The 25,000-nt window shown below is 42.8% G+C and overlaps 2 protein-coding genes across 5 annotated transcripts in view; one reads left to right on the top strand and one right to left on the bottom strand.

Annotated features, from left to right (window-relative positions):
* bcl2b (BCL2 apoptosis regulator b) overlaps window positions 1–8,941 on the top strand; it is a 31,058-nt gene extending 22,117 nt beyond the window's left edge. Inside the window, exon 2 of the mRNA XM_058393808.1 lies at window positions 5,035–8,941. Coding sequence (XP_058249791.1) covers window positions 5,035–5,175 — 141 coding nt within the window. The 3' untranslated portion in view covers window positions 5,176–8,941. The remainder of the gene's footprint in view (window positions 1–5,034) is intronic.
* A 2,162-nt stretch (window positions 8,942–11,103) lies between these two features.
* Window positions 11,104–25,000, bottom strand: part of prkag2b (protein kinase, AMP-activated, gamma 2 non-catalytic subunit b) — a 14,853-nt gene continuing 956 nt past the window's right edge. The window contains exons 2-16 of one of the 4 annotated variants that reach the window (XM_058393800.1): window positions 24,034–24,096; window positions 21,704–21,929; window positions 16,774–16,985; window positions 15,753–15,804; window positions 15,525–15,625; window positions 15,349–15,430; window positions 15,037–15,095; window positions 14,907–14,952; window positions 14,752–14,806; window positions 14,168–14,294; window positions 13,853–14,018; window positions 13,557–13,594; window positions 13,292–13,438; window positions 12,439–12,532; window positions 11,104–12,327 (exon numbers count right to left, since the gene is read on the bottom strand). In XM_058393800.1, coding sequence (XP_058249783.1) covers window positions 12,275–12,327; window positions 12,439–12,532; window positions 13,292–13,438; window positions 13,557–13,594; window positions 13,853–14,018; window positions 14,168–14,294; window positions 14,752–14,806; window positions 14,907–14,952; window positions 15,037–15,095; window positions 15,349–15,430; window positions 15,525–15,625; window positions 15,753–15,804; window positions 16,774–16,985; window positions 21,704–21,929; window positions 24,034–24,096 — 1,521 coding nt within the window. In that variant the 3' untranslated portion in view covers window positions 11,104–12,274. The other 3 variants (XM_058393802.1, XM_058393801.1, XM_058393804.1) reach the window with 3 other exon arrangements.

Genomic DNA, 25,000 nt, shown 5'->3' with positions numbered 1-25,000 from the left:
AAAAAGGTGGTCTATGTTAAAAACGTAAAAAAAATGCTTTGCTACGGCTCTTCCTGTACGGCTGATTAAACCCTGCACAGCATTAACGACTTCCCCGAAACTAGCGAGTGGTGAGAAAAGCAAAGCAATAATGCCGTGGTAACTGCGGCAACACGAGTGAAAGAATCCCACACCTCTTTTTTATTAGAGTCTGAGGTGAAGCTAGTGCTGCGTAGGAGACAAACGCTGACCTTATTAAAGCCTCGTGCTGATGAAGCTGTTCCGCTAAACACTCTCCCGCGTAGCAGCTCACTGTGTCACAGAAAACAATCCAGATTAGCAAACGAAGGCTGCGGTTCATTTAATCAGACTGGAACAACAGTGAAGGCAAAACTAACATAGCAACAGTTTCAGCTAAAGTAAGATCCGATTCCACGAGAAGGATTAGCAAGGAAAAATAATGTTGAGTTAAAAAAAAACTACTCAACTACTCAAATTAGCAAGCTAGTAAGGGTTTGTAAAGAATCTAGTGAAATTAACCAGCTACTAAACGAGCTTGCTAAATTAGAGAACTTGTTCATCCTTGAAAAAACGAGCTAGCTTGGCTTTGGTGTGACTTAGCAAGACTCGCTCTAGGCGTGTCAGAGCGAGCAGATTCTTTTAACTCACGACTGAATGCTTAGCAAACTCGCTAGTCATGCGTGATCGGCAGGATTAGCATGATTAAATGTCGATACGTTTTGATTTTCTGACCGTTCATGTTTGATCAGATGACCAGCTGTTACTTTTGTGTCTGTGAAATATGATTGGTCCATCTGGTTTGGATTCTGCTGGGGGGCGGGGCGTAGAGGAGTGGAGCGATACCAGTTGATAACTTTCACCTCCAACGTGAAGTTTTGTCCTTGTTCACAGACCACAGAAGATCACCTGAAGATCTGAGGCTCACGTTGACCGCACCTCAGGCAGGACCGTACAGCCGAGTGTCCACTCTCAGCTGGTCACAATGTTGTTCTGACGATAAAATCTTCAGGATAATCTCCACCTCCTTCATCTCTGCTGGCTGCTTTCATCTCTCCTGCTCTCTCTTCCTGAAATCAGAGCTATTTTGCCCAAACATGGCCGCCGCTGTCGTGCTGCCTGACCAAGCCGATAATCTCCAGGAGCAGGAGACCAGCAGATGAAAGGAGGTCCAGTTTAACGTAGCGTGGAGGAAAAAGTCTTTCCACATGTCCGCATGTTTAAAACCCTTCTGTGGGTTTGTGTTTTTGCTTTTTTTGTAGGCCGCTTTGTGGGACATTTGAGAAATATGGAACATGGAGGTCAGCGCCGGTAACCATGGCAACCTCGAGGTGTCGCAAAAAGGCAGCGTGGTCTTGTGACTAGCGAAGCTGCGAAACCGTATTTATCCAACAACACCAGAGACGTGTAATGGAAAACAGGCATGCTCCACTTCATCCCACTTCATGGAGAGAGAGGTCACGTGTGTGTGTGTGTGTGTGTGTGTGTGTGTGTGAAATGATGAAACAGAGCACGATGTTCTCCTTCCGTCGTCCCATGACACTCAGCCGATTCCCTTTTCCACCAGTTCGGTCTCTTATGACTCGTCTATCTGCTTACACACACTGAGAAAACCCAGAGGAGAAGAAGAAGGAGAAAGAACTGCTAAAGAGTGAGGGAAACATTTGCATGGCTCCTCCCCTTCAACCCCAAATATGGTCGTTGCCGTGTTTTTGAAACACAACCCCAGAGTGATTTGCAGAAGAACCATGTTTTCGCGGTCAAGAGGAACTCGCTTGATCAGCTGATGGGTCGGATTCGGGATGAAGCGATTTTTAGTGATTAGCATACAGCAGGAAGTTCCACATGTGACATCACATGCCTTCTGATTCACTCAGCTGTCCTGTTTCTCGTGATCAGTGAGGACGCCATGCTGCTAATATAACCTCTTCAACCTCAAAGGACATCCTCACACACTCTCCTTATTATTCTTCTTGCTTCTAGAATATTCCTTTTGCCTTTATTTCACCAAAACATCTGTCTCTGTTCTGTTCTTTTTATTCTATTTCAAACGGACAGATTTTTATTTAGAACGCTAGTTTACTGATAGTTTTGCTACTTTGCTTGTTCTGAGCCTGTTCAGCACGCTATGAACGCTAGGTTTTATTTCGAGTTAGCATGTTTAAGCCTGAGAGCGCTCAGAGCAGGAGAACACTCAGGTGTTTAACACACTTCCTCTCATTCTTACTTTCCTTTGCTATCACAGGCGTGTCTTGCAGCACTACCCGCTAGGGAAACTAGCGGAATGTTCACATTCCCGAGGCAGCTAGCAAACGGCTGGGTCATATGAAATGAAAGGAAATGTGTTTCAGGGAAATAAATTTTCGGGAGGAAATGTGTGAAAACATGACAGTGATGCTGAAATGAAGTGAAATAAAGCTGCAGTGGTCAGTTAAATCAGTGGTCAGTTAAATCAGTGGTCAGATTTGATGGAAAAGGCCGAGATGTTAAAAACGTCCTGGTTGATTGACTGCGCTTGATTTCCGTGCCATATTGTTACTTCATGCCATTCGAGTGTGTACACTTTGCACAAATGAAAATAAAGTGAGGGCAGGGTTGAGTGTTACTGTGCAGGTTTCTGTAAATAGAGGTCATTCTGTTCTGCCCGCGTGCTCTGACATCGGCCTGTATGACCCGCGGCAGCCGAGCGGAGAGATTATGTAAGGCGTGAGGTAATGGTGTCGTAATCGTCTTCCCAAACAAACCGCAGAGAGGAACGACACCCCCCTCCCCTCCTCCACCCCCGCTCTCGACCCCTCCCCCCTCTCGTCCGCATGACTTCAGCCGAAGCTATTAGACATCCTGCTGAGAACAAAGCCTGCTGTTTCCAGATGAGAGCAGCTGTGTTAGCGGACATCCTCTTTTCCTCTGTGCACTTTAAAGAACTTTCCATTTCCCAGTAACCACTAAAACTGACCGCTCAGTGTGTATGGAATGTGTGTGTGTGTTTGAAGATAAAGCTCATGTTTTTAATCAGGCACGTTTGGTCTCCTGCATGTGTCAGCATGCAGACGAATCTTCAATCTCTCGACCCCCCAGATCGTCCGGCACACAACAGTAGAGGCTGTGTGTGTGTGTGTGTGTGTGTGTTCTTAACGCTCGAGTCATGGTGCAACTCACATTCCCTCCACCCGGGGGAAGGAAAACACTGGTGCGTATCCGAGCTGAGCTGGAAAGTCTAGACAAACTCTCATGAAGCTCTCTGTTTTGTTAAATTCACTCTCACAGACCACCATCACTCCCAATGACCAATCACTGACCATCACTCTCACTAACCAATTATTGAGCACCATCACTCCCAACAACCAATCACTGACCACCATCACTCTCACTATCCAATCACTGACCATGGTGGACTGATGGTGATGATGATGGTCATGAAGATGACGATTATGGTCATGAAGATGATGATGAAGATTATGATGGTAATGATGAAGATTATGGTCATGAAGATGATGATGATGATGATGATGATTATGGTCATGAAGATGATGATGATGGTGATGATGATGATGATGGTCATGATGATGGTAATATTGATGAAGATTATGAAGATGATGTTGATGGTAATAATGAAGATGATGATGGTGATGATGAAGATGATGGTCATGAAGATGACGATTATGGTCATGAAGATGATGATGATGAAGATTATGATGGTAATGATGAAGATTATGGTCATGAAGATGATGATGATGATGATGATTATGGTCATGAAGATGATGGTGATGATGAAGATTATGATGGTAATGATGAAGATTATGGTCATGAAGATGATGATGATGATGATGATGATTATGGTCATGAAGATGATGGTGATGATGAAGATTATGATGGTAATGATGATGGTAATATTGATGAAGATTATGAAGATGATGTTGATGGTAATAATGAAGATGATGATGGTGATGAAGATGATGGTCATGAAGATGACGATTATGGTCATGAAGATGATGATGATGAAGATTATGATGGTAATGATGAAGATTATGGTCATGAAGATGATGATGATTATGGTCATGATGATTATGGTCATGAAGATGATGATGGTGATGGTGATGATGATGATGGTCATGATGATGGTAATATTGATGAAGATTATGAAGATGATGTTGATGGTAATAATGAAGATGATGATGGTGATGATGAAGATGATGATGGTCATGATGGTAATAATGATGATGAAGATTATGATGATGATGATGGTGGTAATGATGATGATGAAGATTATGGTCATGAAGATGATGATGGTAATAATGATGATAATGAAGATTATGATGATGATGGTGGTAATAATGATGATGATGAAAATTATGATCATGAAGATGATGATGATGGTAATAATGATGAAGATTATAATGGTAATGATGAAGATTATGGTCATGAAGATGATGATGGTCATGATGATTATGGTCATGAAGATGATGATGAAGATGAAGATGGTCATGATGGTAATAATGATGAAGATTATGAAGATGATGATGGTAATAATGATGATGAAGAATATGATGATGATGATGGTGTAGTTTGTTTGGATATTAGACTCAGGTGGTGTTTCATGCTCCACCTGCGCCACCTGGTGGTGATGAAGGATCACTGCAGCAGTTGATGTATTGTGCTAATAAATAACTCTGCACAGGATTACACTAGCAATAAGAACCACTAGACCCTCAGCGCTGATATAATCCTGATACAGAAATCATAATGGTAATAAATCTACACCAAAATAATAAAGGTACAGGAGATTACATGCTGAAATGTTATTCGATGAAAAGGAGGAAATGTGAGGGTTAGGGGTTCGGCTCTTTACTGCATCATAAAATCCAAGAGCCAGTCAGGATCCAGTATGCAAATACAAGCCATGTGAATTTGCATATTCATAAAATTGGAATTTCTTGATGAATCAGCTTCCTCAGCAAACTGTTTGTTATTTAATACTTTGTTGTTGTTGTTTTTTCCTCTCCTAATGTTTTTTTTTCTTTTTCCTCATTTTCCCAGGATGCCTTTGTGGAGCTGTACACCAGGAAAAAGGACTCGGTGTTCAGCAGCTCCTGGCCGTCCTTGACCACCTCCGTCTTCAGTCTGGCGGCGCTGGGGGCAGTCGGCCTCACCATCGGGGCTTATCTCACTCAGAAATGAAGAACTCCATCTATCCTCTCCTCCATCTCCTCCCTCCATCCTTCCATTCCTCCATTCCTCCCTCGTTCCCTCAGCATCTTCAAAGAGAAACACCCATATTCCCGTCATTTTCCAAGTCCATCATTCGTTCACAGAAGACTCGGATGTGAAAGCAAAAGCCAAGTAAGGATGTGTCCCTGTAAAAAACAAGCTGAGTAAAAAGAAAAGAAAAGAAAAGAAAAGAAAAGGTTCACTCGTCTTGAGGAAAATTGCCCCGACTCTTCCCTTCCGTGGATGTACGGAAGCTAAGTTTATGACTTTCATAAGCAGCTGTTTGTCCACTCGATCACGGCTGCTGCTGCTGCTCCGATCATGCTAGTCGTCTATATCATGTTAGCGCCAAGCTAACAGTCAGGAACCGCAGTGTTCCTGTGATTGCTGGAGTTAAGAAACACTAACAAAGTACGCAATGTGAAAAGAACACTGTTGCTAGGCAACTGGGGGGCAATACATTCGCCTGGCTGAAGCCTCCTCCCTCCTCTCTCCTCTTATTCGACTGTAAAGGATATTGAAATTAGCTAACTGGCTGTTAGGTAACGCCACAGCGACGGAGGAAGCGGCACGGAAATATCCGGAACGTCGACATTTCTCTCAGACGTGTGGAGGACATCAGGAAGTCAAGACTTCTTGTGTGGCTAAAATGACTGTAATTAGTGTTCAGTGGGCGGAGCAACAACGCAGAAAGTGTGTGTGTGTGTGTGTGTGTGTGTGGAACTGTCTTGGAATATTCAGGAAAAACTACGGTACTCCTGTGAGACGGAACGAAAGAGGAGATGAAGGGAAAACAGGGTGAGGGGCGGGGCGGAGAGCTGGTGCCATCTGTGACATCATAAATTTGACGTCATTCAGCTGTGACATCATTACCATGGCTTTTTTTTTTTAAAGTATCTACCTATATATAGTTTATATATAAAAATATCAAACTCGAGACTCATCACTCGCTTCTGGAAAAAGAAAAGAGCGATCCGAGAATCTGAAGAAGAATCCGAACTCCTGCTGATGTACAGAACACTGACCGAAAAAAGGTCTCTCTCTCTCTCTCTCCATCTCTCCCCCCCTCTTTCTCTCAGTCTCTCTCTCTCTCTCCATCTCTCCCCCCCTCTTTCTCTCAGTCTCTCTCTCTCTCTCTCCATCTCTCCCCCCCTCTTTCTCTCAGTCTCTCTCTCTCTCTCTCTCCATCTCTCCCCCCCCTTTCTCTCAGTCTCTCTCTCTCTCTCTCTCTCCATCTCTCCCCCCCTCTTTCTCTCAGTCTCTCTCTCTCTCTCTCTCTCTCCATCTCTCCCCCCCTCTTTCTCTCAGTCTCTCTCTCTCTCCATCTCTCCCCCCTCTTTCTCTCAGTCTCTCTCTCTCCATCTCTCCCCCCCTCTTTCTCTCAGTCTCTCTCTCTCTCTCCATCTCTCCCCCCCTCTTTCTCTCAGTCTCTCTCTCTCTCTCTCCATCTCTCCCCCCCTCTTTCTCTCAGTCTCTCTCTCTCTCTCTCTCTCTCCATCTCTCCCCCCCCACTATCTCAGACTCTCTCTCTCCCTCTCTCTCTCTCTCTCCCCATCTCTCCCCCCCTCATTCTCTCAGTCTCTCTTTCTCTCTCTCTCTCTCTCTCTCCCTCTCAGTCTCTCTCTCTTTCTCATTGTCCTCAACCTGATTTCAGGCGTTTATGTGAGTTTGTGGGATTATGACATCACTAGTGTGTGTTATGATGTCAGAGGTCAGAGGCTGGAGGTGGAAACAGACCTTCATGTTTTAGCTGCTCTTAAAAAAAACAACAACAAAAAAAACCTGCTGCTGGACAAACTGGCCGGTCCAATATGACCAGCGTATCCAGCTGACCGTCCAGCTGACCGTCCACTTTAACTTCAACACACTGAGAGGATTCAGAAGCTTCGTTCTAACGGTTGTGTTTTATGTAAAAAACAAAACAAACTGACTGTAGGACCGAGGAATGAAGGAGAAGGAAAAAATGAGGTGAAGGAAAAAAAACAGCAAAAACATTATAATGTGTTTTATTTTTTTAACTGAAATTATCACTAAAATTAACAATCATTCGAATAAAACTTTAACGATACGGCTAAATCATCGTTTCCCCTGTAGCTAGCGTCAAGCTCGTACTTCGTAATTTCTTAAAAAATGTCAGATTCATGTTTGGTTAAAAAATAATTAATAATCAAGTGGTTCAATGATTACTTATTAAAATGCTTCAAAATAAATTTTACAAAATTATAAATACAAAAAAAAAAAAAAAACAGAAAAGTGACACATTTTTGCAATTTTTTACAATTTCATTTTATTCTGTTTAATATTTATATATGAATATTAATACTTTAATTTAAATGTATAAATTACTCGCTTCATTAAAATTATTTATTACTCGCTTAAAGCTGATTTATAGCAAAAAAAAATTTTTTTTAATGAGTTTGGAAAATATTGAAGAAATTTAACTTCAATTCCTTTTTTAAAAAAAAAATCAGTAAAATTCCAGCATTACTGAATAAAAGAGGCGACTTACAAGTGTGTTAATGCTAATGTTGCTAATAAAGACGTCTGGAACGTTTCTGAGAGAAAATGTATGTAGGATTTAGAGAGAGAGAGAACAGAGAGAGAGAGAGAGAGAGAGAGAGAACAGAGAGAGAAAGAGAGAACAGAGAGAGAGAGAACAGAGAGAGAGAGAGAGAGAGAGAGAGAGAGAGAGAGAGAGAGAGAGAGAGAGAGAGGGTGGGACAGGAAACAGGAAGTAGTAGCAGGTACAGGTGTTGTAGTCAGGAAGCTGAAAGTCGATCACGTCTCACCTGACTCTCCTCCTCTGTGCTGGATTTGATCTTATATTTAAAAAAAAGGAAAAAAAAAGATATTTATTGAACATTAAGCATGTTCTTTCCTGGTTACCGTGGCAACGACGTGATCCACCGTCACTTTTATTTTAGAATAGAATTAAATCTTCATTTTTTTCAGATGAAATTAAGGGGAATGGATCTGTTACAGGAAATACTTTTTTTCTGTAGTGTATTACATTTCTTTAAAAAAAAAAAAACAATTATGGGTTTTTGAATTTTTAAAAAAAAAATTTTTTTTAAAAATCTTTTTTAAGAATTTGAAATTTAAATTTTTAAAAATCCCCAAATTTTAAAAATACAGACTTCAGTTTGGTCTAAGTAATTATTTAAAAAAAAAAAAAAAATGTTCTATGTTCTTTCCTCCGCTAGCGAACATCCGCTGGCTGTTTAACAGGAAGTAGATTTTTTTTTAAAAACATCTTTATTCAGGGTTCAAAATTTTTGTTTTTGCTCAAAAACTCTAAAAACACGTCTCTAAAAATTTTTTAAAAATGATGTTAAAAGCAAATCTTCCAACCGGCGGAAAAAAACAAAAATCATTAGCAGAAAAATAAATAAATAAATAAATAACGCTATTAAATCCACAACAGAAACAAAAATGTGTGTTTAATGTGAGGTGTAAATAATTACAAATACTTTTAATAATTAATAAATACTTTTGGATAGCTTCTGAGGTCTGAGATAGTAAAAAAAAAAAAAAAACATTTAATAAATAAAAAAATTTCCAGGTTTAAATGTTCAAACACCAAAACTGAGAAAAAATTAAGTGTTAATTAAGTGATTTCGGGAAAAATGCTGGATTGTTAAATTCCTCTAGTGTGTGTGTGTGTGTGTGTGTGTGTGTGTGTGTGTGTGTGTGTGTGTGTGTGTGTAAAATCTCCCTTGTCATTATTTATTTATTAGGTACCTAACAACTCAACAAGAACTAAATCTTTTTCTCCACATTTTTTTTTTTTTTTTTTTTTTTTACATTTTTTGATAATCTACAGTTATATCTAATATATAAAGACTTTTATTCTGTAATTAGGATCTTCATTTGCTTCCTGAATGCTGCTTTTAGTGAATATTAATACTGATAATGATATAAAAAGAGGGATAAAGGCGATATTTATTGACCTTTAGCGTGTTTTCTCCTGTTTCTGTAGCAGTAACATCGTCACTCGCTCTCTAACAGAAACTTACTACAGATTTCCATCTTTTATTTTTTTTATCGACATGTTTAAATGAAAATCATGTCAAAATAAAAGCGTTTTTTGTCTGCAGACGGAAATAAAGACTCTTTCTTTTAAACCCTGGTGTGTGATCGTGTTTAAATCCGGACAAATAACACAGAGTCTCTCTTCGTTTTCTTTACATCGTCCTCTTTCATCGCTCTCATTGTTTTTCCATTTCCTCATTTTATCACAATTTTTTTTCATCATTTTTTCTTTATTATAGTTTCCTCAAAAATTTGATGTTTCTACGTAATATATATTAATATATATATATTTTTCTTTTCTTTCACTCCCTGATTGTTGATTTGTCAAATCAGTGATTTTTTATATTTTTAATTTTTTCCTTTATTTTCCTCCTCAGATATATTGTCTAATCTTTAAAGACAAAAAATACCTGTCTCACTACATCTCTCTCTCCCTTTCACTATTTGTCTCTCTCCGTCACTCTCTCTCTCTCTCTCTCTCTGTCACTAATCATCTCTCTCTCTGTCACTCTTTCTCAGTAATCTTCTCTCTCTCTTTGTCTCTCTCTCTCACTAATAGTCTCTTTGTCTCTCTCACTAATCTCTCGCTCTCACAAATAGTCTCTCTCTGTCTGTCTGTCTCTTTGTCTGTCTCACTAATCTCTCTCTCTCACAAATAGTCTCTCTGTCTGTCTCTCTCTCTCTCTTTCCCTTTGTCTCTCTCACTAATCATCTCTCTCTCACTAACCATCTCTCTCTCTGTCACACTCTTTCTCACTAATCTTCTCTCTCTCTCTCTCTCTCTCTCTCTCTCTCACTAATAGTCTCTCTGTCTCTCTCAATTATCATCTCTCTCTCTCTCTCTCTCACACTCTCACTAATAGTCTCTCTTTGTCTCGGTCACACTAATGGTCTCTCCCTCTTTCTCCCTCTCTACATTTCTGTAGGAAATGACCAAAAACAGAATCACCTCATCTCTCTCTCTCTCTGTCCTCAAACTGAATCATAACACATATTTGACTCTTTTGAACTACTGTACCTGTTTCACTGAACCGAATGCTCGACTCATGAGTCGACTCATTTGAGTCACCATTTATAAAAGACGTTCCTACAGTAAAATATCATGTGCGGTTTACAGATGGCTGAAGATGGCAAAAGTTTACACACCCCCTCTGTCAGGCTGTGGTTCATTCGGTCAGAAGAAGTTACGAGTCAGGAAAATGACTCTTCTTCATCTGAGGCAGAGGTTAAAAAGAGATGAAGCTAACTGACAATTTAAGCAGTAAATCTAAATGCTGACGATTATTTATTGTTTTTTTTTTAAAGATATTTTAAAGATCTCACCCAAAAGTGCCTCGAAGTGGTCAAAGGTCATTTTTCCTTCCAAGAAACTCGCTCTGAGAAACCGGAGACAGTCATCATGTTACTGTGCTGCCGCCTAGTGGACACTTCTGTAATTACAGCGTCTTTAATAAAGAAGGTTTTAAATCGGAGAAAAGTCAAACACTGGAACACCAACATGGAGGCCGTGTGTGTGTATTTTGTGTATTTGAAGTTACATGACATAAAAAAATAACATTCACGACAACATTAGTGTCTTATAAACCGTTTCTCATTTTAACCAAAAGACAGAAAAGTAATCAACGTTTACATTTGCATAAATTTGCATACGCACAAAAAAACCCCAAACAACTCTTCCTCTTCCTTAAAAAAAGAAAACAGAAACATCTAATAAAAAACAAATTGTTTGAATCATTTCCACTTTGAGTCTTTCTCGCTGGAAAACGTTTTCTGTACGGATGGAAACTCGGAGGACGCGATCGCGAAAACGCTTTTATCCGTTATCGTCATCTGATTAAAAATAAAACACGTTTCTTTTCTCTACTGTTTTTTTTTTTTTTTTTTTTTTTTTTTTACTTAAAAAATATTTTGCGCAAGGAAAAAAAATTGTAAAAAAAAAATACAATAAAATAAAAACCTAAACATACAATCAGAACATTATAAAAAATAAAGCTCTTTTATTTATTTCTAGGGAAAAAAAAGAATCAGTGAAATTCTGATCAGGGTTTATGGAGGAGTCACAACACTGTTACAGACCTCAGGACAAAAAAAAAAACAAAGTCCTTGTGGCTTCCTGATGCGTTTCTGACGGTCAGTACGGCTGTTTTTAACGGGTTCTGACAGGACATGCCACTTTCCAATGGACTTTGCTTGAAACCATTAACCACTCCTACCCTGTACTGGAAACCATTAGAGCTTTTCCTAAATGGACTTATAAATTCGTAATAATCTGTCTCTAAACCCCTCCCCCCGCTGAGGAGGATGATGAGTGTCCACTATAACAGTATGGTGCACGTCATGAGATGAAGGATTTCATACATTCAGTTGTCTTTATGGTTTTTATGCTAAAGGAACAGCAGATCTTGTGCGTAAAAGCAGAAGCGTTTATTAAAAAGGCAGTCGTGTTAGCTCCGCCTCCAGACAAAAACCTCCAGCTTTCCTCGTACGACTTTTAACACGCCTTTAATCTCTGAATTTTTGCAAAAATATTCAGAAATTTCCTTTTACTTGTTCTTTTTCTTTTCTCTCCAGTGCTTGGACCCCTGTTGATCGCTCTTTTCTGTTTCCCGACCAATCGGATCGCGGCTCATGGGGGAAAGAGAGACGGAGGGCAAGAGAGTCCTGGAGGAAAAGTCTATATTTGTCTGGATAACATTTCAACATGAAACAGTCAGAAAGCGATTTACACACAAACTAGCCCGTCCAATCAGAGGGCAGAAGTGGTAACACGCCGTTGTCACGGTTACAGCTGGCGCACGGCGTAAAAGACGTCCAGCTTTTACACGGAAACCGTTTTGATGTAAAAACAAATCACAAGTGGAAGCGGCTGAAGACGTCGAGGTTTTCTCAGACGGCTGCCGGTTGCCGTCGGTTACCATGAGGCGAGCGTGACGCCCCTGTAGTGCGACTCGGGAGCAGCAGCTGACCTCGTAAACAGAGCAGAGTACAGTACAGCAGGACAGAAACGTCACACAGCGGGTCTCTCGCCTGACGCTCGCTACGTGTTCGCTGAGGCTTGCGTTTCCGTTTTATCCTCCTTCCTGCTTAAGCCTGCGGAAAACAAGATTTGCATTGACTCCGCCCACTGTTTTACATATGTAGGCTGGAACGGCCCACAGTCAATTCTCATTACAACATCATCATCATCATCATCATCATCACCTGCAGGAGAGAGAACCAGAGCCTGGAGGATGTCTGATAGAGATATGATGCCCTCGATGTTGGAGTCTTCGTCCACCACCACCAGCCTGTGCACCTGCCCCACAGCGATGGGGGAAACAAAACCAAACCATGAGTGAAAACAAAAATGAACGGAAATCTGTCTGGGCTTCATCCTCAGTGACCATCATCACATTGCTCTCCGTTAATCTGGACAGCGGGAGTGACGCCGTCAAATACGCAGAAAAATTACCGAATAAAATTAAATACTATACACTTCATACCCGAGAATCACGAGTTCAGACTAACAGAGAGCAGGTGAAATAGTCGGGTCTATTCAGGGAATCATTTAAGCCAGCTGATTCATTTAGATTCATTCACTGAATTGTTTGGATTTCTACACTGATTCATTCAGATTTCTTCACTGATTTGTTTAACGATTCACTCAGTTTTGTTCACTGAATCGTTTAGATTTGTTCACTGATTTGTGTTGTTCGTTCTGATTTACTGAAGGATTCATTCAGATCTGTTCAATGATTTGTTTGGATTTGTTAACTGATTCATTCAGATTTTTTTTATTGATTCAGATTTGTTCACTGAGTTTTTTTTGTTTTATTCAGCGATTCATTCAAATTTGTTGAAAGATTCATTCAGATTTGTTCACTGATTCGTTCAGATTTGTTCACTGATTCGTTCACTAATTTGTTTAGATGTCTTCACTGATTCATTCTGATTTCATATTATTCACTGATTCTTTCTGATTTCTTCACTGATTCGAGGGGGTTATTGAGGGGGTTATCGGGGAGTTTGAGGCTCGGCAGCCAATCAGAAAGTGGCGCTCTGGGCCAGTTTGTACCTCAGCCTTAACGATCCTGTCCACGATGGTCTCCAGGGTCTCGTGCCGCCTGCACTTCATCACTCCCTCGAAGTACTGCGAGCGGTGTTTCAGCGCCTCCGTCACGCTCATGTCCAGGTTGTTGTAGGTTTTCTCGGCCGCCAGGTTCTGCAGACGGACACAGCCCTGGTCAACACCATGCACCATCACACCGCACACTGTAGTGTGGTGAAACTAATACCAAACAAGTAAAAGTTTATAAATGAAAATAAAAGAAAGGACGTACGATCACATCAAATTTGGAGTAAATATCCACCACTTTTCCTGCGGGGAGCGAAAATGAAAGTGAGTGACGGCATGTGAGTGGAACACACCGATACAGAGACGACTGAAATCTGACCTCCACACAGCAGCATCTATAACATTTATACACAATGCTAATTAGGGTTTAACGTATGCACCTTTAGCTAGTTATTATGACACAGCCGCGAAGCTTGCCACTGGTCGTTTCCATGGTAACATGTAACTAACACAACACAGCCTGACAGGATGATGAGACAGAATGATGAGAGCGGTTCGTACCGGCGTTGTCGACCACGGGCAGCGCCGACACTCTCCTGTCTACGAACACACTTAGCGCTTTGATAATGGGCGTGTCCGGCTGGATGAAGGCGATGTTGTGGTAGGTGCCGATGCCGAGCTCGCTCAGTGTTTGCTTCATGAAGGCCGGCTTGGGCATCTCACACACCTGAACAAGCAGCACTGATGAGGACCTTCCTGTCTTTTCTCTACAACTCATGTTCTGATTAGCATATTAGCTATGTTAGCTTGGTCAAAATTAGTTAAAATAACCTCGAAACCAAAATCTTAAACAAGGCAGTAAACAGCTTAGCTTACAAACAGCTGCAGGAACTTGAGGATCCTCTTGTGCGTGAGGATGTAGAGGACGTTCCCTGAGACCGGGTCGATCACGGGCAACCGGTGGATCTTATTCTTGATGAGGGAGTAAACCGCGTCAAAGATGCTGCAAAAAAATACAACAAAATAAAATAAAGTACATGCTTCAAATGAACAGAACAGAGTGGGTCAATTTGGGTCTTTTCAGCTTGAATCATAAAAGTCCTTTGATTTGCTTAGATTTGTTCAGTGACTTGATTTGATTGGATTTGATTCATTCAGATCAGTTCACTTGTTCATTCAGATCTGTTTACTGATTCATTCAAATTTTTTCCACAGATTTGTTCAGATTTCTTCACTGATTCATTTAGATTTGTTTAGAGATTCATTCCAATATTGTTTATTGATTTGTTCAGGTTTTGTTCACTGATTCATTCAGATTTGTTCACCGATTCATTTCGATTAGTTCTCTGATTCATTTAGAGCTGTTCACTGATTCATTTAGAGCTGTTCCCTGATTCATTTCGATCTGTTCACTGATTCATTCAGATTTTCTCGCTGTTATATTTACTGATTCAGCTCACCTTGAACTAGGTGAAATGTTCACTAAGGGCTTGAAGGTTTCCTGCAGGTAGAGCTCTGTTGATAGGAGACAACAAAATACATCAATGAATCACTGAACTGTTACTGCCATAAGGAATAAAAAACACTGACGTTGATGTAGAAAGTGAGCAGTGACCTCGCCATTTCTCTATCCTGTGCTCCTCCAGCTCGTATATCTGCACCTGTCAGGACAAAATCATATTCACTGACTGAAACCTCCGCTTCAGAGCGCGTAAAGACGTGGTGTAGAAGATTACAGCGCTTACGAGAGGCGACTTGTAGTATCTGTGCAGAATTCTGATGAAGTCTGTGATGGTCAGCATTCCTAATGCAAGACAAATCCGTTAGCATCAGCAGTTAGCAGTCAGGTATTAGCATGACTAACAGTTTCTAGTCAATTATGCTAATGCTGCATTAGCATCTGTGTTATATTATGCTATATTCTGTGTGTTAGCTTGCTTACTATAGTGCTAGTTCATTGGTTAGCATGTTTATTGCTAGTTTATGAAGCAGTGTGTTAGCTTTTTTACTAAAGTGCTAATCTGTTTGCGCTTAGCCTTGTAAGCTAGTGTTCTCACCGACGAAGCTTTGCTGTTTGGTGTCCCACAGCGGAGCAGCTCTCACTCCGTTAGCGACCAAAGCAAAGAACGCTTTCTTAACCTGTAGCACAGATCAGGTGTCACTGTTGTCATGGTGATTATGACTGACATATAGACTACTTTGTCTCCACCACTTTTATTTTGTCTCTTCCTACCTGTAGTGTCGTATCGAAGACCACTAGCTTGGAGCTGGTCGGGATGAGGTCGTAGCACTTGTGGCACTTCATGAAGCGTGTGTAAATATCGCAGGCCGGCTCTGGAAGACGAAAAAGAAAATTTCACTTATCTTTTATTTTACACTGTGATGCATGGAATGAAGACTTCTCAGGATTTGTTAAGTAACTGTTCCCAGTAATAAAAAGCTGGTGGCTTTGGTGGCTCACCTCCATCACTGAGGTCCAGTTTCTCCAGCATGCCTTCAGTTGAACTGTACGCCTGAGGAGAGTAACCCGAAGCTCATTTAACTATTACAGATGTTCATTTATTCATCTTTGATCGTGTCGAAGCCTAGTCTGTTGACCTCACTGGCTTTCCATAATGTAGCTTCTATAGTACTGTATTATTCATGCTGAAAATGTGGCAGCCAATCAGAATGAGCGATTTGAACTAGCTGAATAGTTCTGTATGTACAACCTAAATAGAGGACAGAAGTAGTGATTAAAGACACTCCCACAGATGCACTTTATGTGGCCTATATAGAGAACAACGTGTGTGATTTGAGACATGGCCACATTGGACCAATGACAGTGCTGATGTGGCCTATATAGTGAACAAGGTGTGTGATTTAAGACACGCCCACGTTGGACCAATGACAGTCCTGATGTGGCCTATATAGTGAACAAGGTGTGTGATTTAAGACACGCCCACAGTGGACCAGTGACAGTGATGTGGCCTATATAGTGAACAAGGTGTGTGATTTGAGACACGCCCACAGTGGACCAATGACGGTGATGTGGCCTATATAGTGAAGAAGATGTGTGATTTGAGACACGCCCACAGCGGACCAGTGACGGTGATGTGGCCTATATAGAGAACAAGATGTGTGATTTGAGACACGCCCACAGTGGACCAGTGACGGTGATGTGGCCTATATAGTGAAGAAGATGTGTGATTTGAGACACGCCCACAGCGGACCAGTGACGGTGATGTGGCCTATATAGAGAACAAGATGTGTGATTTGAGACACGCCCACAGTGGACCAGTGACGGTGATGTGGCCTATATAGTGAAGAAGATGTGTGATTTGAGACACGCCCACAGCGGACCAGTGACGGTGATGTGGCCTATATAGAGAACAAGATGTGTGATTTGAGACACGCCCACAGGGTTTATGTGTATATGTTAAATGTGCTTGTGTTTTTTAATTTTTTTTTAGAGAGTTACAGAGATACATGATACCACTCACTGGATGGGAGGCGGACCTGATGTGTAAAGGGGAGGGGCTATATCTGACAGGACTGGGGCTGGAGGAGGTGGAGCTTGTTGAAGGCAGACTGAAGCGCTGAAGGCCCGTATCAGGTGGAGACGAGAGCGAGCGCAGCCGTCTCTCATCCGGTGAGAAGAGCGGAGAGTTGGAGCTGTGAGTGGGCGTGGTGGGCGGAGACACGGGGCCAGATGCTACAACACATATATAAAACACACTGCATGTTATTTCTGACATGTATTATACATTCCAAAATAAATCATTAAATCTTTTTCGGATCATTATTTCTTTCAGACCAGCCAGATAAATAAACAGAATCGATCAGACTTGTGGATTTTTTAATACATTCTTCAGATAGATTGGTACATTGCTCACGGTATCACTATGGCAACCATCACCAGGAATGCTGATTAGATAAAGATCGCCAAGGAGTGATCTGATGCATAGTACAAACAGACTTACAGACAGGCTCACACACACACACACACACACACACATTATTGTAAAATCCCAGAAAAAACCCCATAAATGTCTCTGGAATTGCAAAGCTGGGAATTCTGACTCCTTTTGGTGAGTCAGATCATTTGACTCGACTCACAGACACTTCAGGATACTTCAGTGCTTATACTGTTTTTTTTTTTTAAATAATAACATGATGCAGGTAATTCATAAATTGAGACTGTAAACATAACAGCATTTTGGGGAAAAACTAAACAAGAAAATAAAAACTGAATCATCGATACGAATCGACTCTCAACATTCAGCTAAATGAGTCGAATCAATGAATCAATTCAAAGAGTCGACTCGTTCTAGTACTCGTGAAAGATGATATACCCACACACACACACACACACACACATTACCGGCGGAATATGTTCGAAACGTGTGTGCGACTGGAATCCCAGCTATCCTCTGACATTTAGCTGTGTTCTGCATTCCGGATGTTTCCTGGTTTAGCCTTGCTAATGCTACACATTCCACAGAAGCTGCTAAACTAGCTGTAAAGCACACTGTGTGGATTAACACCTCCAAAAAGCTGCTAGCGCACGCTGGGAAATGTGTATCGTCGTAGCAGCAGGTGTTGGTGATGCTCTTTAAATCCTGTTTATGGGCAATTCTGAAGGAAAAACCGCAGACTTAGCGAAGCGAAGCCCTCGGGAGAACCTCCTCAGCTGCTCAGTGGGTGTGTACGTAGCTCGTATGCTACCTTTCCCTGAAACTGCAGCTGAGATAAGCCTGACCCTTTACTTGGGGTAAAAATAGCCTGGGCTGACTTTCTCTTTTGAAAAAACTTTTGAAATTCGATCAACATTACCGGTATCCCAGGGATCTTTCCATGTAGTGAGCAATGCTTTCTGGGAAACTCTGTTCTGAGGAACGGCATCTCGGACTTCGGGGAAAGTAAACACTCATGCTGTTGATTTAGAAACAGTCAGCATGAGCATTATCGCGCAAACTAGCAGCTGATTAGCATCACGTCTCCGACAGACACGTCGCCTGGATCCGTTCCGAATCGGTAGAAGATAGCGGTAACATTAGGAGCGTTAACAGAAACCTCCGATGCGCTAGCAGCCCAGAGTGAAGTGCGCAGCAGACAGCCGCATGAGAACTGTCAGCATGATGTGAAAAATAGCACTGAAACGTTTTAATAATAATCATAATAATGATCATCCTGGAACAAAACCTGTTGAACCAGAGCATGTGGAGATGTTTCCAGGAAACAAACCCCACTGCATGTCCACCTCAGACGGACGGACAGGAAGGGAGAAGTCGACTTGATTAACCTGAAGTCCGGAACATTCCTCTCACCAAACAGAACCTCACTCACGAGCAGGGAAAAGTGAGTCACAACCCCGCGGCTTCAGGAACTCGCCGCTCCGATTAATGAAGGAAACAATGTACTGAACCCCTCAGGCACACACTGTACAACACTACACAACTGTAGAGTGTGGATGAGTGAAGAGAGAGAGGGAGAGGGAGAGAGAGAGAGAGAGAGAGGGAGGGAGAGAGAGAGAGAGAGAGAGGGAGAGAGGGAGAGGAGGAACACAGCAGGACGAGTGGAGAAAGAGAGAGAGAGAGAGAGGAGGACCACAGCAGGACGTGTGGAGAGAGAGAGAGAGAGAGAGAGAGAGAGGAGGACCACAGCAGGACGTGTGGAGAGAGAGAGAGAGAGAGAGAGAGAGGAGGACCACAGCAGGACGTGTGGAGAGAGAGAGAGAGAGAGAGAGAGAGAGAGAGAGAGAGAGAGAGAGAGAGGGAGGGAGGGAGAGAGAGAGAGAGAGAGAGAGAGAGAGAGAGAGAGAGAGAGAGAGGGAGGGAGGGAGGGAGGGAGAGAGAGAGAGAGAGAGAGAGGGAGGGAGGGAGAGAGAGAGGAGGAACACAGCAGGACGAGTGGAGAGAGAGAGAGAGGGAGAGAGAGAGGAGGAACACAGCAGGACGAGTGGGGAGAGAGAGAGAGACAGAGAGAGAGAGAGAGAGAGAGAGAGGGAGAGGAGGAACACAGCAGGACGAGTGGAGAGAGAGAGAGAGAGAGAGAGAGAGAGAGAGAGAGAGAGGGAGAGAGGGAGAGGAGGAACACAGCAGGACGAGTGGAGAAAGAGAGAGAGAGAGAGAGGAGGACCACAGCAGGACGTGTGGAGAGAGAGAGAGAGAGAGAGAGAGAGAGAGAGAGAGAGAGAGAGAGAGAGAGGAGGACCACAGCAGGACGTGTGGAGAGAGAGAGAGAGAGAGAGAGAGAGAGAGAGAGAGAGAGAGAGAGAGAGAGAGAGAGGAGGACCACAGCAGGACGTGTGGAGAGAGAGAGAGAGAGAGAGAGAGAGAGAGAGAGAGGAGGACCACAGCAGGACGTGTGGAGAGAGAGAGAGAGAGAGAGAGAGAGAGAGAGAGAGAGAGAGAGAGAGAGAGAGGAGGACCACAGCAGGACGTGTGGAGAGAGAGAGAGAGAGAGAGAGAGAGAGAGAGAGAGAGGAGGACCACAGCAGGACGTGTGGAGAGAGAGAGAGAGAGAGAGAGAGAGAGAGAGAGAGAGAGAGAGAGAGGAGGACCACAGCAGGACGTGTGGAGAGAGAGAGAGAGAGAGAGAGAGGGAGAGAGAGAGAGAGAGGGGGACCACAGCAGGAGGTGTGGAGAGAGAGAGAGAGAGAGAGAGAGAGAGAGAGAGAGAGAGAGAGGGAGGGAGGGAGAGAGAGAGAGAGGGAGGGAGAGAGAGAGAGAGGAGGACCACAGCAGGACGTGTGGAGAGAGAGAGAGAGAGAGAGAGAGAGAGAGGAGGACCACAGCAGGACGTGTGGAGAGAGAGAGAGAGAGAGAGAGAGAGAGAGAGAGAGGAGGACCACAGCAGGACGTGTGGAGAGAGAGAGAGAGAGAGAGAGAGAGAGAGAGAGAGGAGGACCACAGCAGGACGTGTGGAGAGGGAGAGCGAGAGAGAGAGGAGGACCACAGCAGGACGTGTGGAGAGAGAGAGAGAGAGAGAGAGAGAGAGAGAGGAGGACCACAGCAGGACGTGTGGAGAGAGAGAGAGAGAGAGAGAGAGAGAGAGAGAGAGAGAGAGAGAGAGAGAGAGAGAGAGAGAGAGAGAGAGAGGAGGACCACAGCAGGACGTGTGGAGAGAGAGAGAGAGAGAGAGAGAGAGAGAGAGAGAGAGAGGAGGACCACAGCAGGACGTGTGAGAGAGAGAGAGAGAGAGAGGAGGACCACAGCAGGACGTGTGGAGAGAGAGAGAGAGAGAGAGAGAGAGAGAGAGAGAGAGGAGGACCACAGCAGGACGTGTGGAGAGAGAGAGAGAGAGAGAGAGAGAGAGGAATCCTGAGTGGGTGAGATCAGTTAGTCATTAGATTATCAGTGATATATTGAGAGAGCTGATTCTACACTCAGTGTAAACACTTACTATTAATAACAACAACAACAACAACAACAACAACACATTATCTACTAACAGTTTAACACCTACTGAGTAACAAGAGCAACAACCACATCCAGGAAATAGAAATCCATCCATCCACTCGACTTTTACTCATCTACTCTCTCTCCACTCGTCTACTCTCCCTTCACTCGTCTACACTCTTCATCCTCTCTCCACTCATCTACTCTCTCCATCCGCTCACCATTCATCCACCTCTCCACTCATCTACTCTCTCCATCCGCTCACCATTCATCCACCTCTCCACTCATCTACTCTCTCCATCCTCCTCTCTCCACTTGTTCTCTCTCTCAACTCTTCCTCGGTCCATCCTCTCTCCACTCTTCCTCTCTCTCTCTGCTCTTCCTTTCGCCATCCTCTCTGTAGTCTTCCTCTCTCCATTCTTCCTCTCTCCATTCTCCTCTCCCCACTTGACTACTCTCTCCATCCTTTTTCTACTCATCTACTCTCTCCACTCTTCCTCTCTCCACTCTCTCGATCTTCTCTCCAGTTGTCTACTTTCCACTCTTCCTCTCTCCATCCTCTCTCTGCTCGTCTACCTGTCTGAACATGATTGAAGACACTACACAGATTTCTCTTGTCTGCTGCGTCAGCCATTATACAAATCAAAGGCTCATAAAAGAAAACCGTCAGCATTACTGGGGCACTTCCTGCATGAAGTTTCGAGTGCCTGTCAAAACAGGAAGTTACAGAACCCTCAGCGCAGCGAAAACTGATCTCGAATTCATAAGAAATCAAGCCAGCCAGGCTGCAGGTCAAAACCCATGAGGATTTTGGGTGTATTGCAGACATTAGGGTGACACCCAGGAGCTACACGCTAACGGTCACACTAAACCAGTGCTTCATTACATCCAGAAACCAGTTCTACCTGTAGATGATCCACAATGTTCATGCTTTTTTGGTGAGAAGAAAGAACTTTTCTTTTTCCTCACCTTCTTTATGCTTGAGGGAATCTAAGATTAAAGCAGTTTTTGACAGTGCAATCTCTCTCACCTTTCCGGGATCTGGAGAAGATCTTGATGCTGGAGGGATTAGACGAGGAGCGGAAGACGCCGCTGAAGCTCAGGCGATGGGGGGATTTGGGAGGCGAGTCCTGGTGGGAGGGGAAGATGGGTTTAGCAGAATTCCGGACCGGCGCCGATACGGGGCTCGAGGGCTGAGGGAGTGGAGATCTCAGAGAAAAACCTTTAGATGTGTTCGACGAGATGGACGCGTCCCCCTGGACGAAAAAAAATAAAATGAAAATTAAATGAAATTAAAAATGACTAAACAGGAAAGATTCAACTGTAGAGAGTCATGTCCATGTGGAAAAAAACTAATAAAGCAGTTCAGACTGGAACACAGGGCAGAGGGGAGGGGGAGAGAGAGAGAGAGAGAGAGAGAGAGAGAGAGAGAGCATGGGCAGATGAAGAAGAACAGGATGAAGAACAGACAGATAATCAAGTGTGCAGATAATGGATGGATATAATATATACACATACTACATGCTGGCTGGATAGATAAATGGATGGATGGATAGATGGATGGATGGTGAGGGAGATGGATGGGTGAGTGAGTGGCTGGAGAGATGGATGGATATAAAATATGCACATATGTACTCTATGCTGGTTGGATAAAAGAATGGATGAATGGAAATATGGAGGAAAGGTTGGGTGGAGGGATGGATGAATAGAAAGATGAATGAATAGATGGATGGATGGATGAATATATGGATAGATGGATGATAGATGGATGGGTGAAAAGGTGGATGGATGGTGTGATGAATAGATGGATGAATAGAAGGATGGATGAATGGATGGATGGATGATAGATAGATAGATGAAAGGATGGATGAAGCCCCTGGGTCCTGACAGCACTACTGAGAAGTGTTCTCTCCTGGTTTCACTCCTCATCAGGGTGTTGAGCTTCACTGCCACTGTGCTGTCAATATCAACACTGCTGTGGATTTCTCCGAGTAAACCAGTCTGAGTTTATTAAACAGAAACATTTCCTGGTAGCGAGGTGGACCTTCTGACCTTCATGTTGGAGTCCAGCTCCAAGCTCCAGCTGGATAACAGTGACCAAAACTTATCGATTTTTCTTTTTTGGATGATCGTTTTATCAGTTGACGGACCACTTATCTACGAGTGTGTGTGTGTGTTCTTACACTGTACATGTTTATTGAGTCCTGACGTCAAAATTATCTCGTAATCAAAAGACAAATAAAATCCAGGCCAATAAAAATAGCCTTCAAAAAACAAATCAATGTGGGGGCGGTAAAAGCTTTGAGGCCGCGAGCGGATAAACGTTTGAAGGTCACTTCAGCTTTGAGGACTTTAGCTTTGAAACGTTACGCTGATTAATAAAAACAACCCTTGCAATTTATAAAGCCCTCGAATCTTGCCGATTCTGAAGCTCTAACCTTTTCCCTGTCATTAAAAACGCCTATGAATATGCACGAGTATGCAAATGTGGACCCGCCCCCAGGCCCTCCTACTGCCCGAGGTATCGTTTAGACATGACTGAAATTGAATCCGAGACTCTAATCTGCAGCGCCATTTTTCGAATCTGTGGTTGTCAAGATAACGGTACATTCCGACGTTTAACATTACCATGACGACTGCAGATGTGCTTCTCAAATTGTAACACAAAGCGAATTAAGTTTCAGTGACAAAAATTTTATTTGCATCTCCTACCAGATTGGTTGAAAGCCGTGTCATAGGTTTTGTCACATCACAAGTGATGCTAATGTAGCTCCGCCCCCTGAATCAGTTTTTTACAGAAGTACGAGAAAATTGCCATTTTTTTATGTACGTTTTTAGGAAACAATACACAATAATTTACGTAACAAGAATCAGCCAATCAAGACAAGTTAATAATTTAAAAAGAACTTTTCTGTAGATGCTAAGAGCATGAGGTAAATCTGGCAAGCGAACAGGTCTAAGCAAATAATTAGTGTACGATTAACGAGCAACTAATCAGCGTGTCACGCAGTGCTGGTGAACTAACTGACGTCCTGGTCCTGCTTCAGAAGCGTTTCGTAAGAAGTCCATACTTTTAATCCAACCGACAAAAGTCACCAGGCTTGAACACACCCAGCGCTTTCACACACACCTCACGGCTCTGTGCAGCTGAACAAAAGCCTCTGTGGCAATGATTACACGGTATGATAGGAATCTGATACAGTAACACACACACACACACACACACACACTCACACAGACCTGGAAGCAGATGATTTTCCTACATAACATCACTTCCTGTTCTTTTAAACAGCAGCAGCAAAACGAATTCTACAGTGCTGCGGTGGACGAGCCAATAGCGCTGTTCAGGTCAGAATGTACCTTCGGTGTTGCAGCTTTACTGGATTTGTCTTTTTCTCCATCCCCCGTGTAGGAACTCAGGTCCTGCGGAAAAAGCCAGAAAAAGACAAACATGATGCTGGATCAGGGCTGGGGACTGCTGTGTAGCTGTACAGGTCACTGTAGTGGTCATCATATCACTCTTGCTGCAGAACAGAATGATCTGACTGGTTTATCTCGGGTTAATTCTAGACAGCAACACAGACCGGACTGTTTTGTCTCTATGTATTGTCTTTGGTGCAGTGTCCTTGGGTATAACCTGGAGTTTTCTTCATGTTTTTAGATCATTTCTAGTCTCTCTCTCACACACACACAGAGAGAGCTGAAGGTGTGGCCAATCTAAGCTGCCAGTTTGGCCTGCGTTATATAAACACGTCGAGTCTACATCTTCAAACACTCCAAATATTTCCCTCCAGACTCTGGAGGTGAGAATCTCATAAGTGTCACTCGGTTTCCATGATGAACGTCTCGCTCTTTGGCTCAGGGCCACGATACAGTTTGGCAAGCCATGACACCCTCTTTCGAAATATTCTCGCAATTTCGCTACCATTTACTCGGAACAGAAACTCCTTCAAGGTCGAGTGATGGAAAAACTCCTGGAGCTGGAAGAAAAAAAAAATCCTCCTGTTATATCCGAGCGTTCTTTGGAAAAATCCGGAAAGACTCTTTTTAGGTTTAGGAGCTGTCTGAGTAGTGGGCGTGGCCTAATTGTAATATTCGAATAGAAATGGCTGGCTGCATGCTGAGCACTTTAATTAGGATCTAATGATGATGGTTTTTCAGTTATACCAACTAACTGATGATTGGTACTGATGTTTCCTGCAGGCTAAGAAGAAATTTATGGCGATTGAAATCTGATCCACTTCCACTTTTTTTTTTCCACCCCCAGCTGAAAGTTTCCCTCATTCAGCAGCTTCCTCTATTTCAGTTCTGATCTGTGTGACGAAAA

Source organism: Hemibagrus wyckioides, linkage group LG07 (genome assembly GCF_019097595.1).
Source record: "Hemibagrus wyckioides isolate EC202008001 linkage group LG07, SWU_Hwy_1.0, whole genome shotgun sequence".
NCBI lineage: Eukaryota > Metazoa > Chordata > Actinopteri > Siluriformes > Bagridae > Hemibagrus > Hemibagrus wyckioides.
Note: the sequence above shows the minus strand (reverse complement) of the source record. Positions and strands in the feature narration are given on the sequence as shown.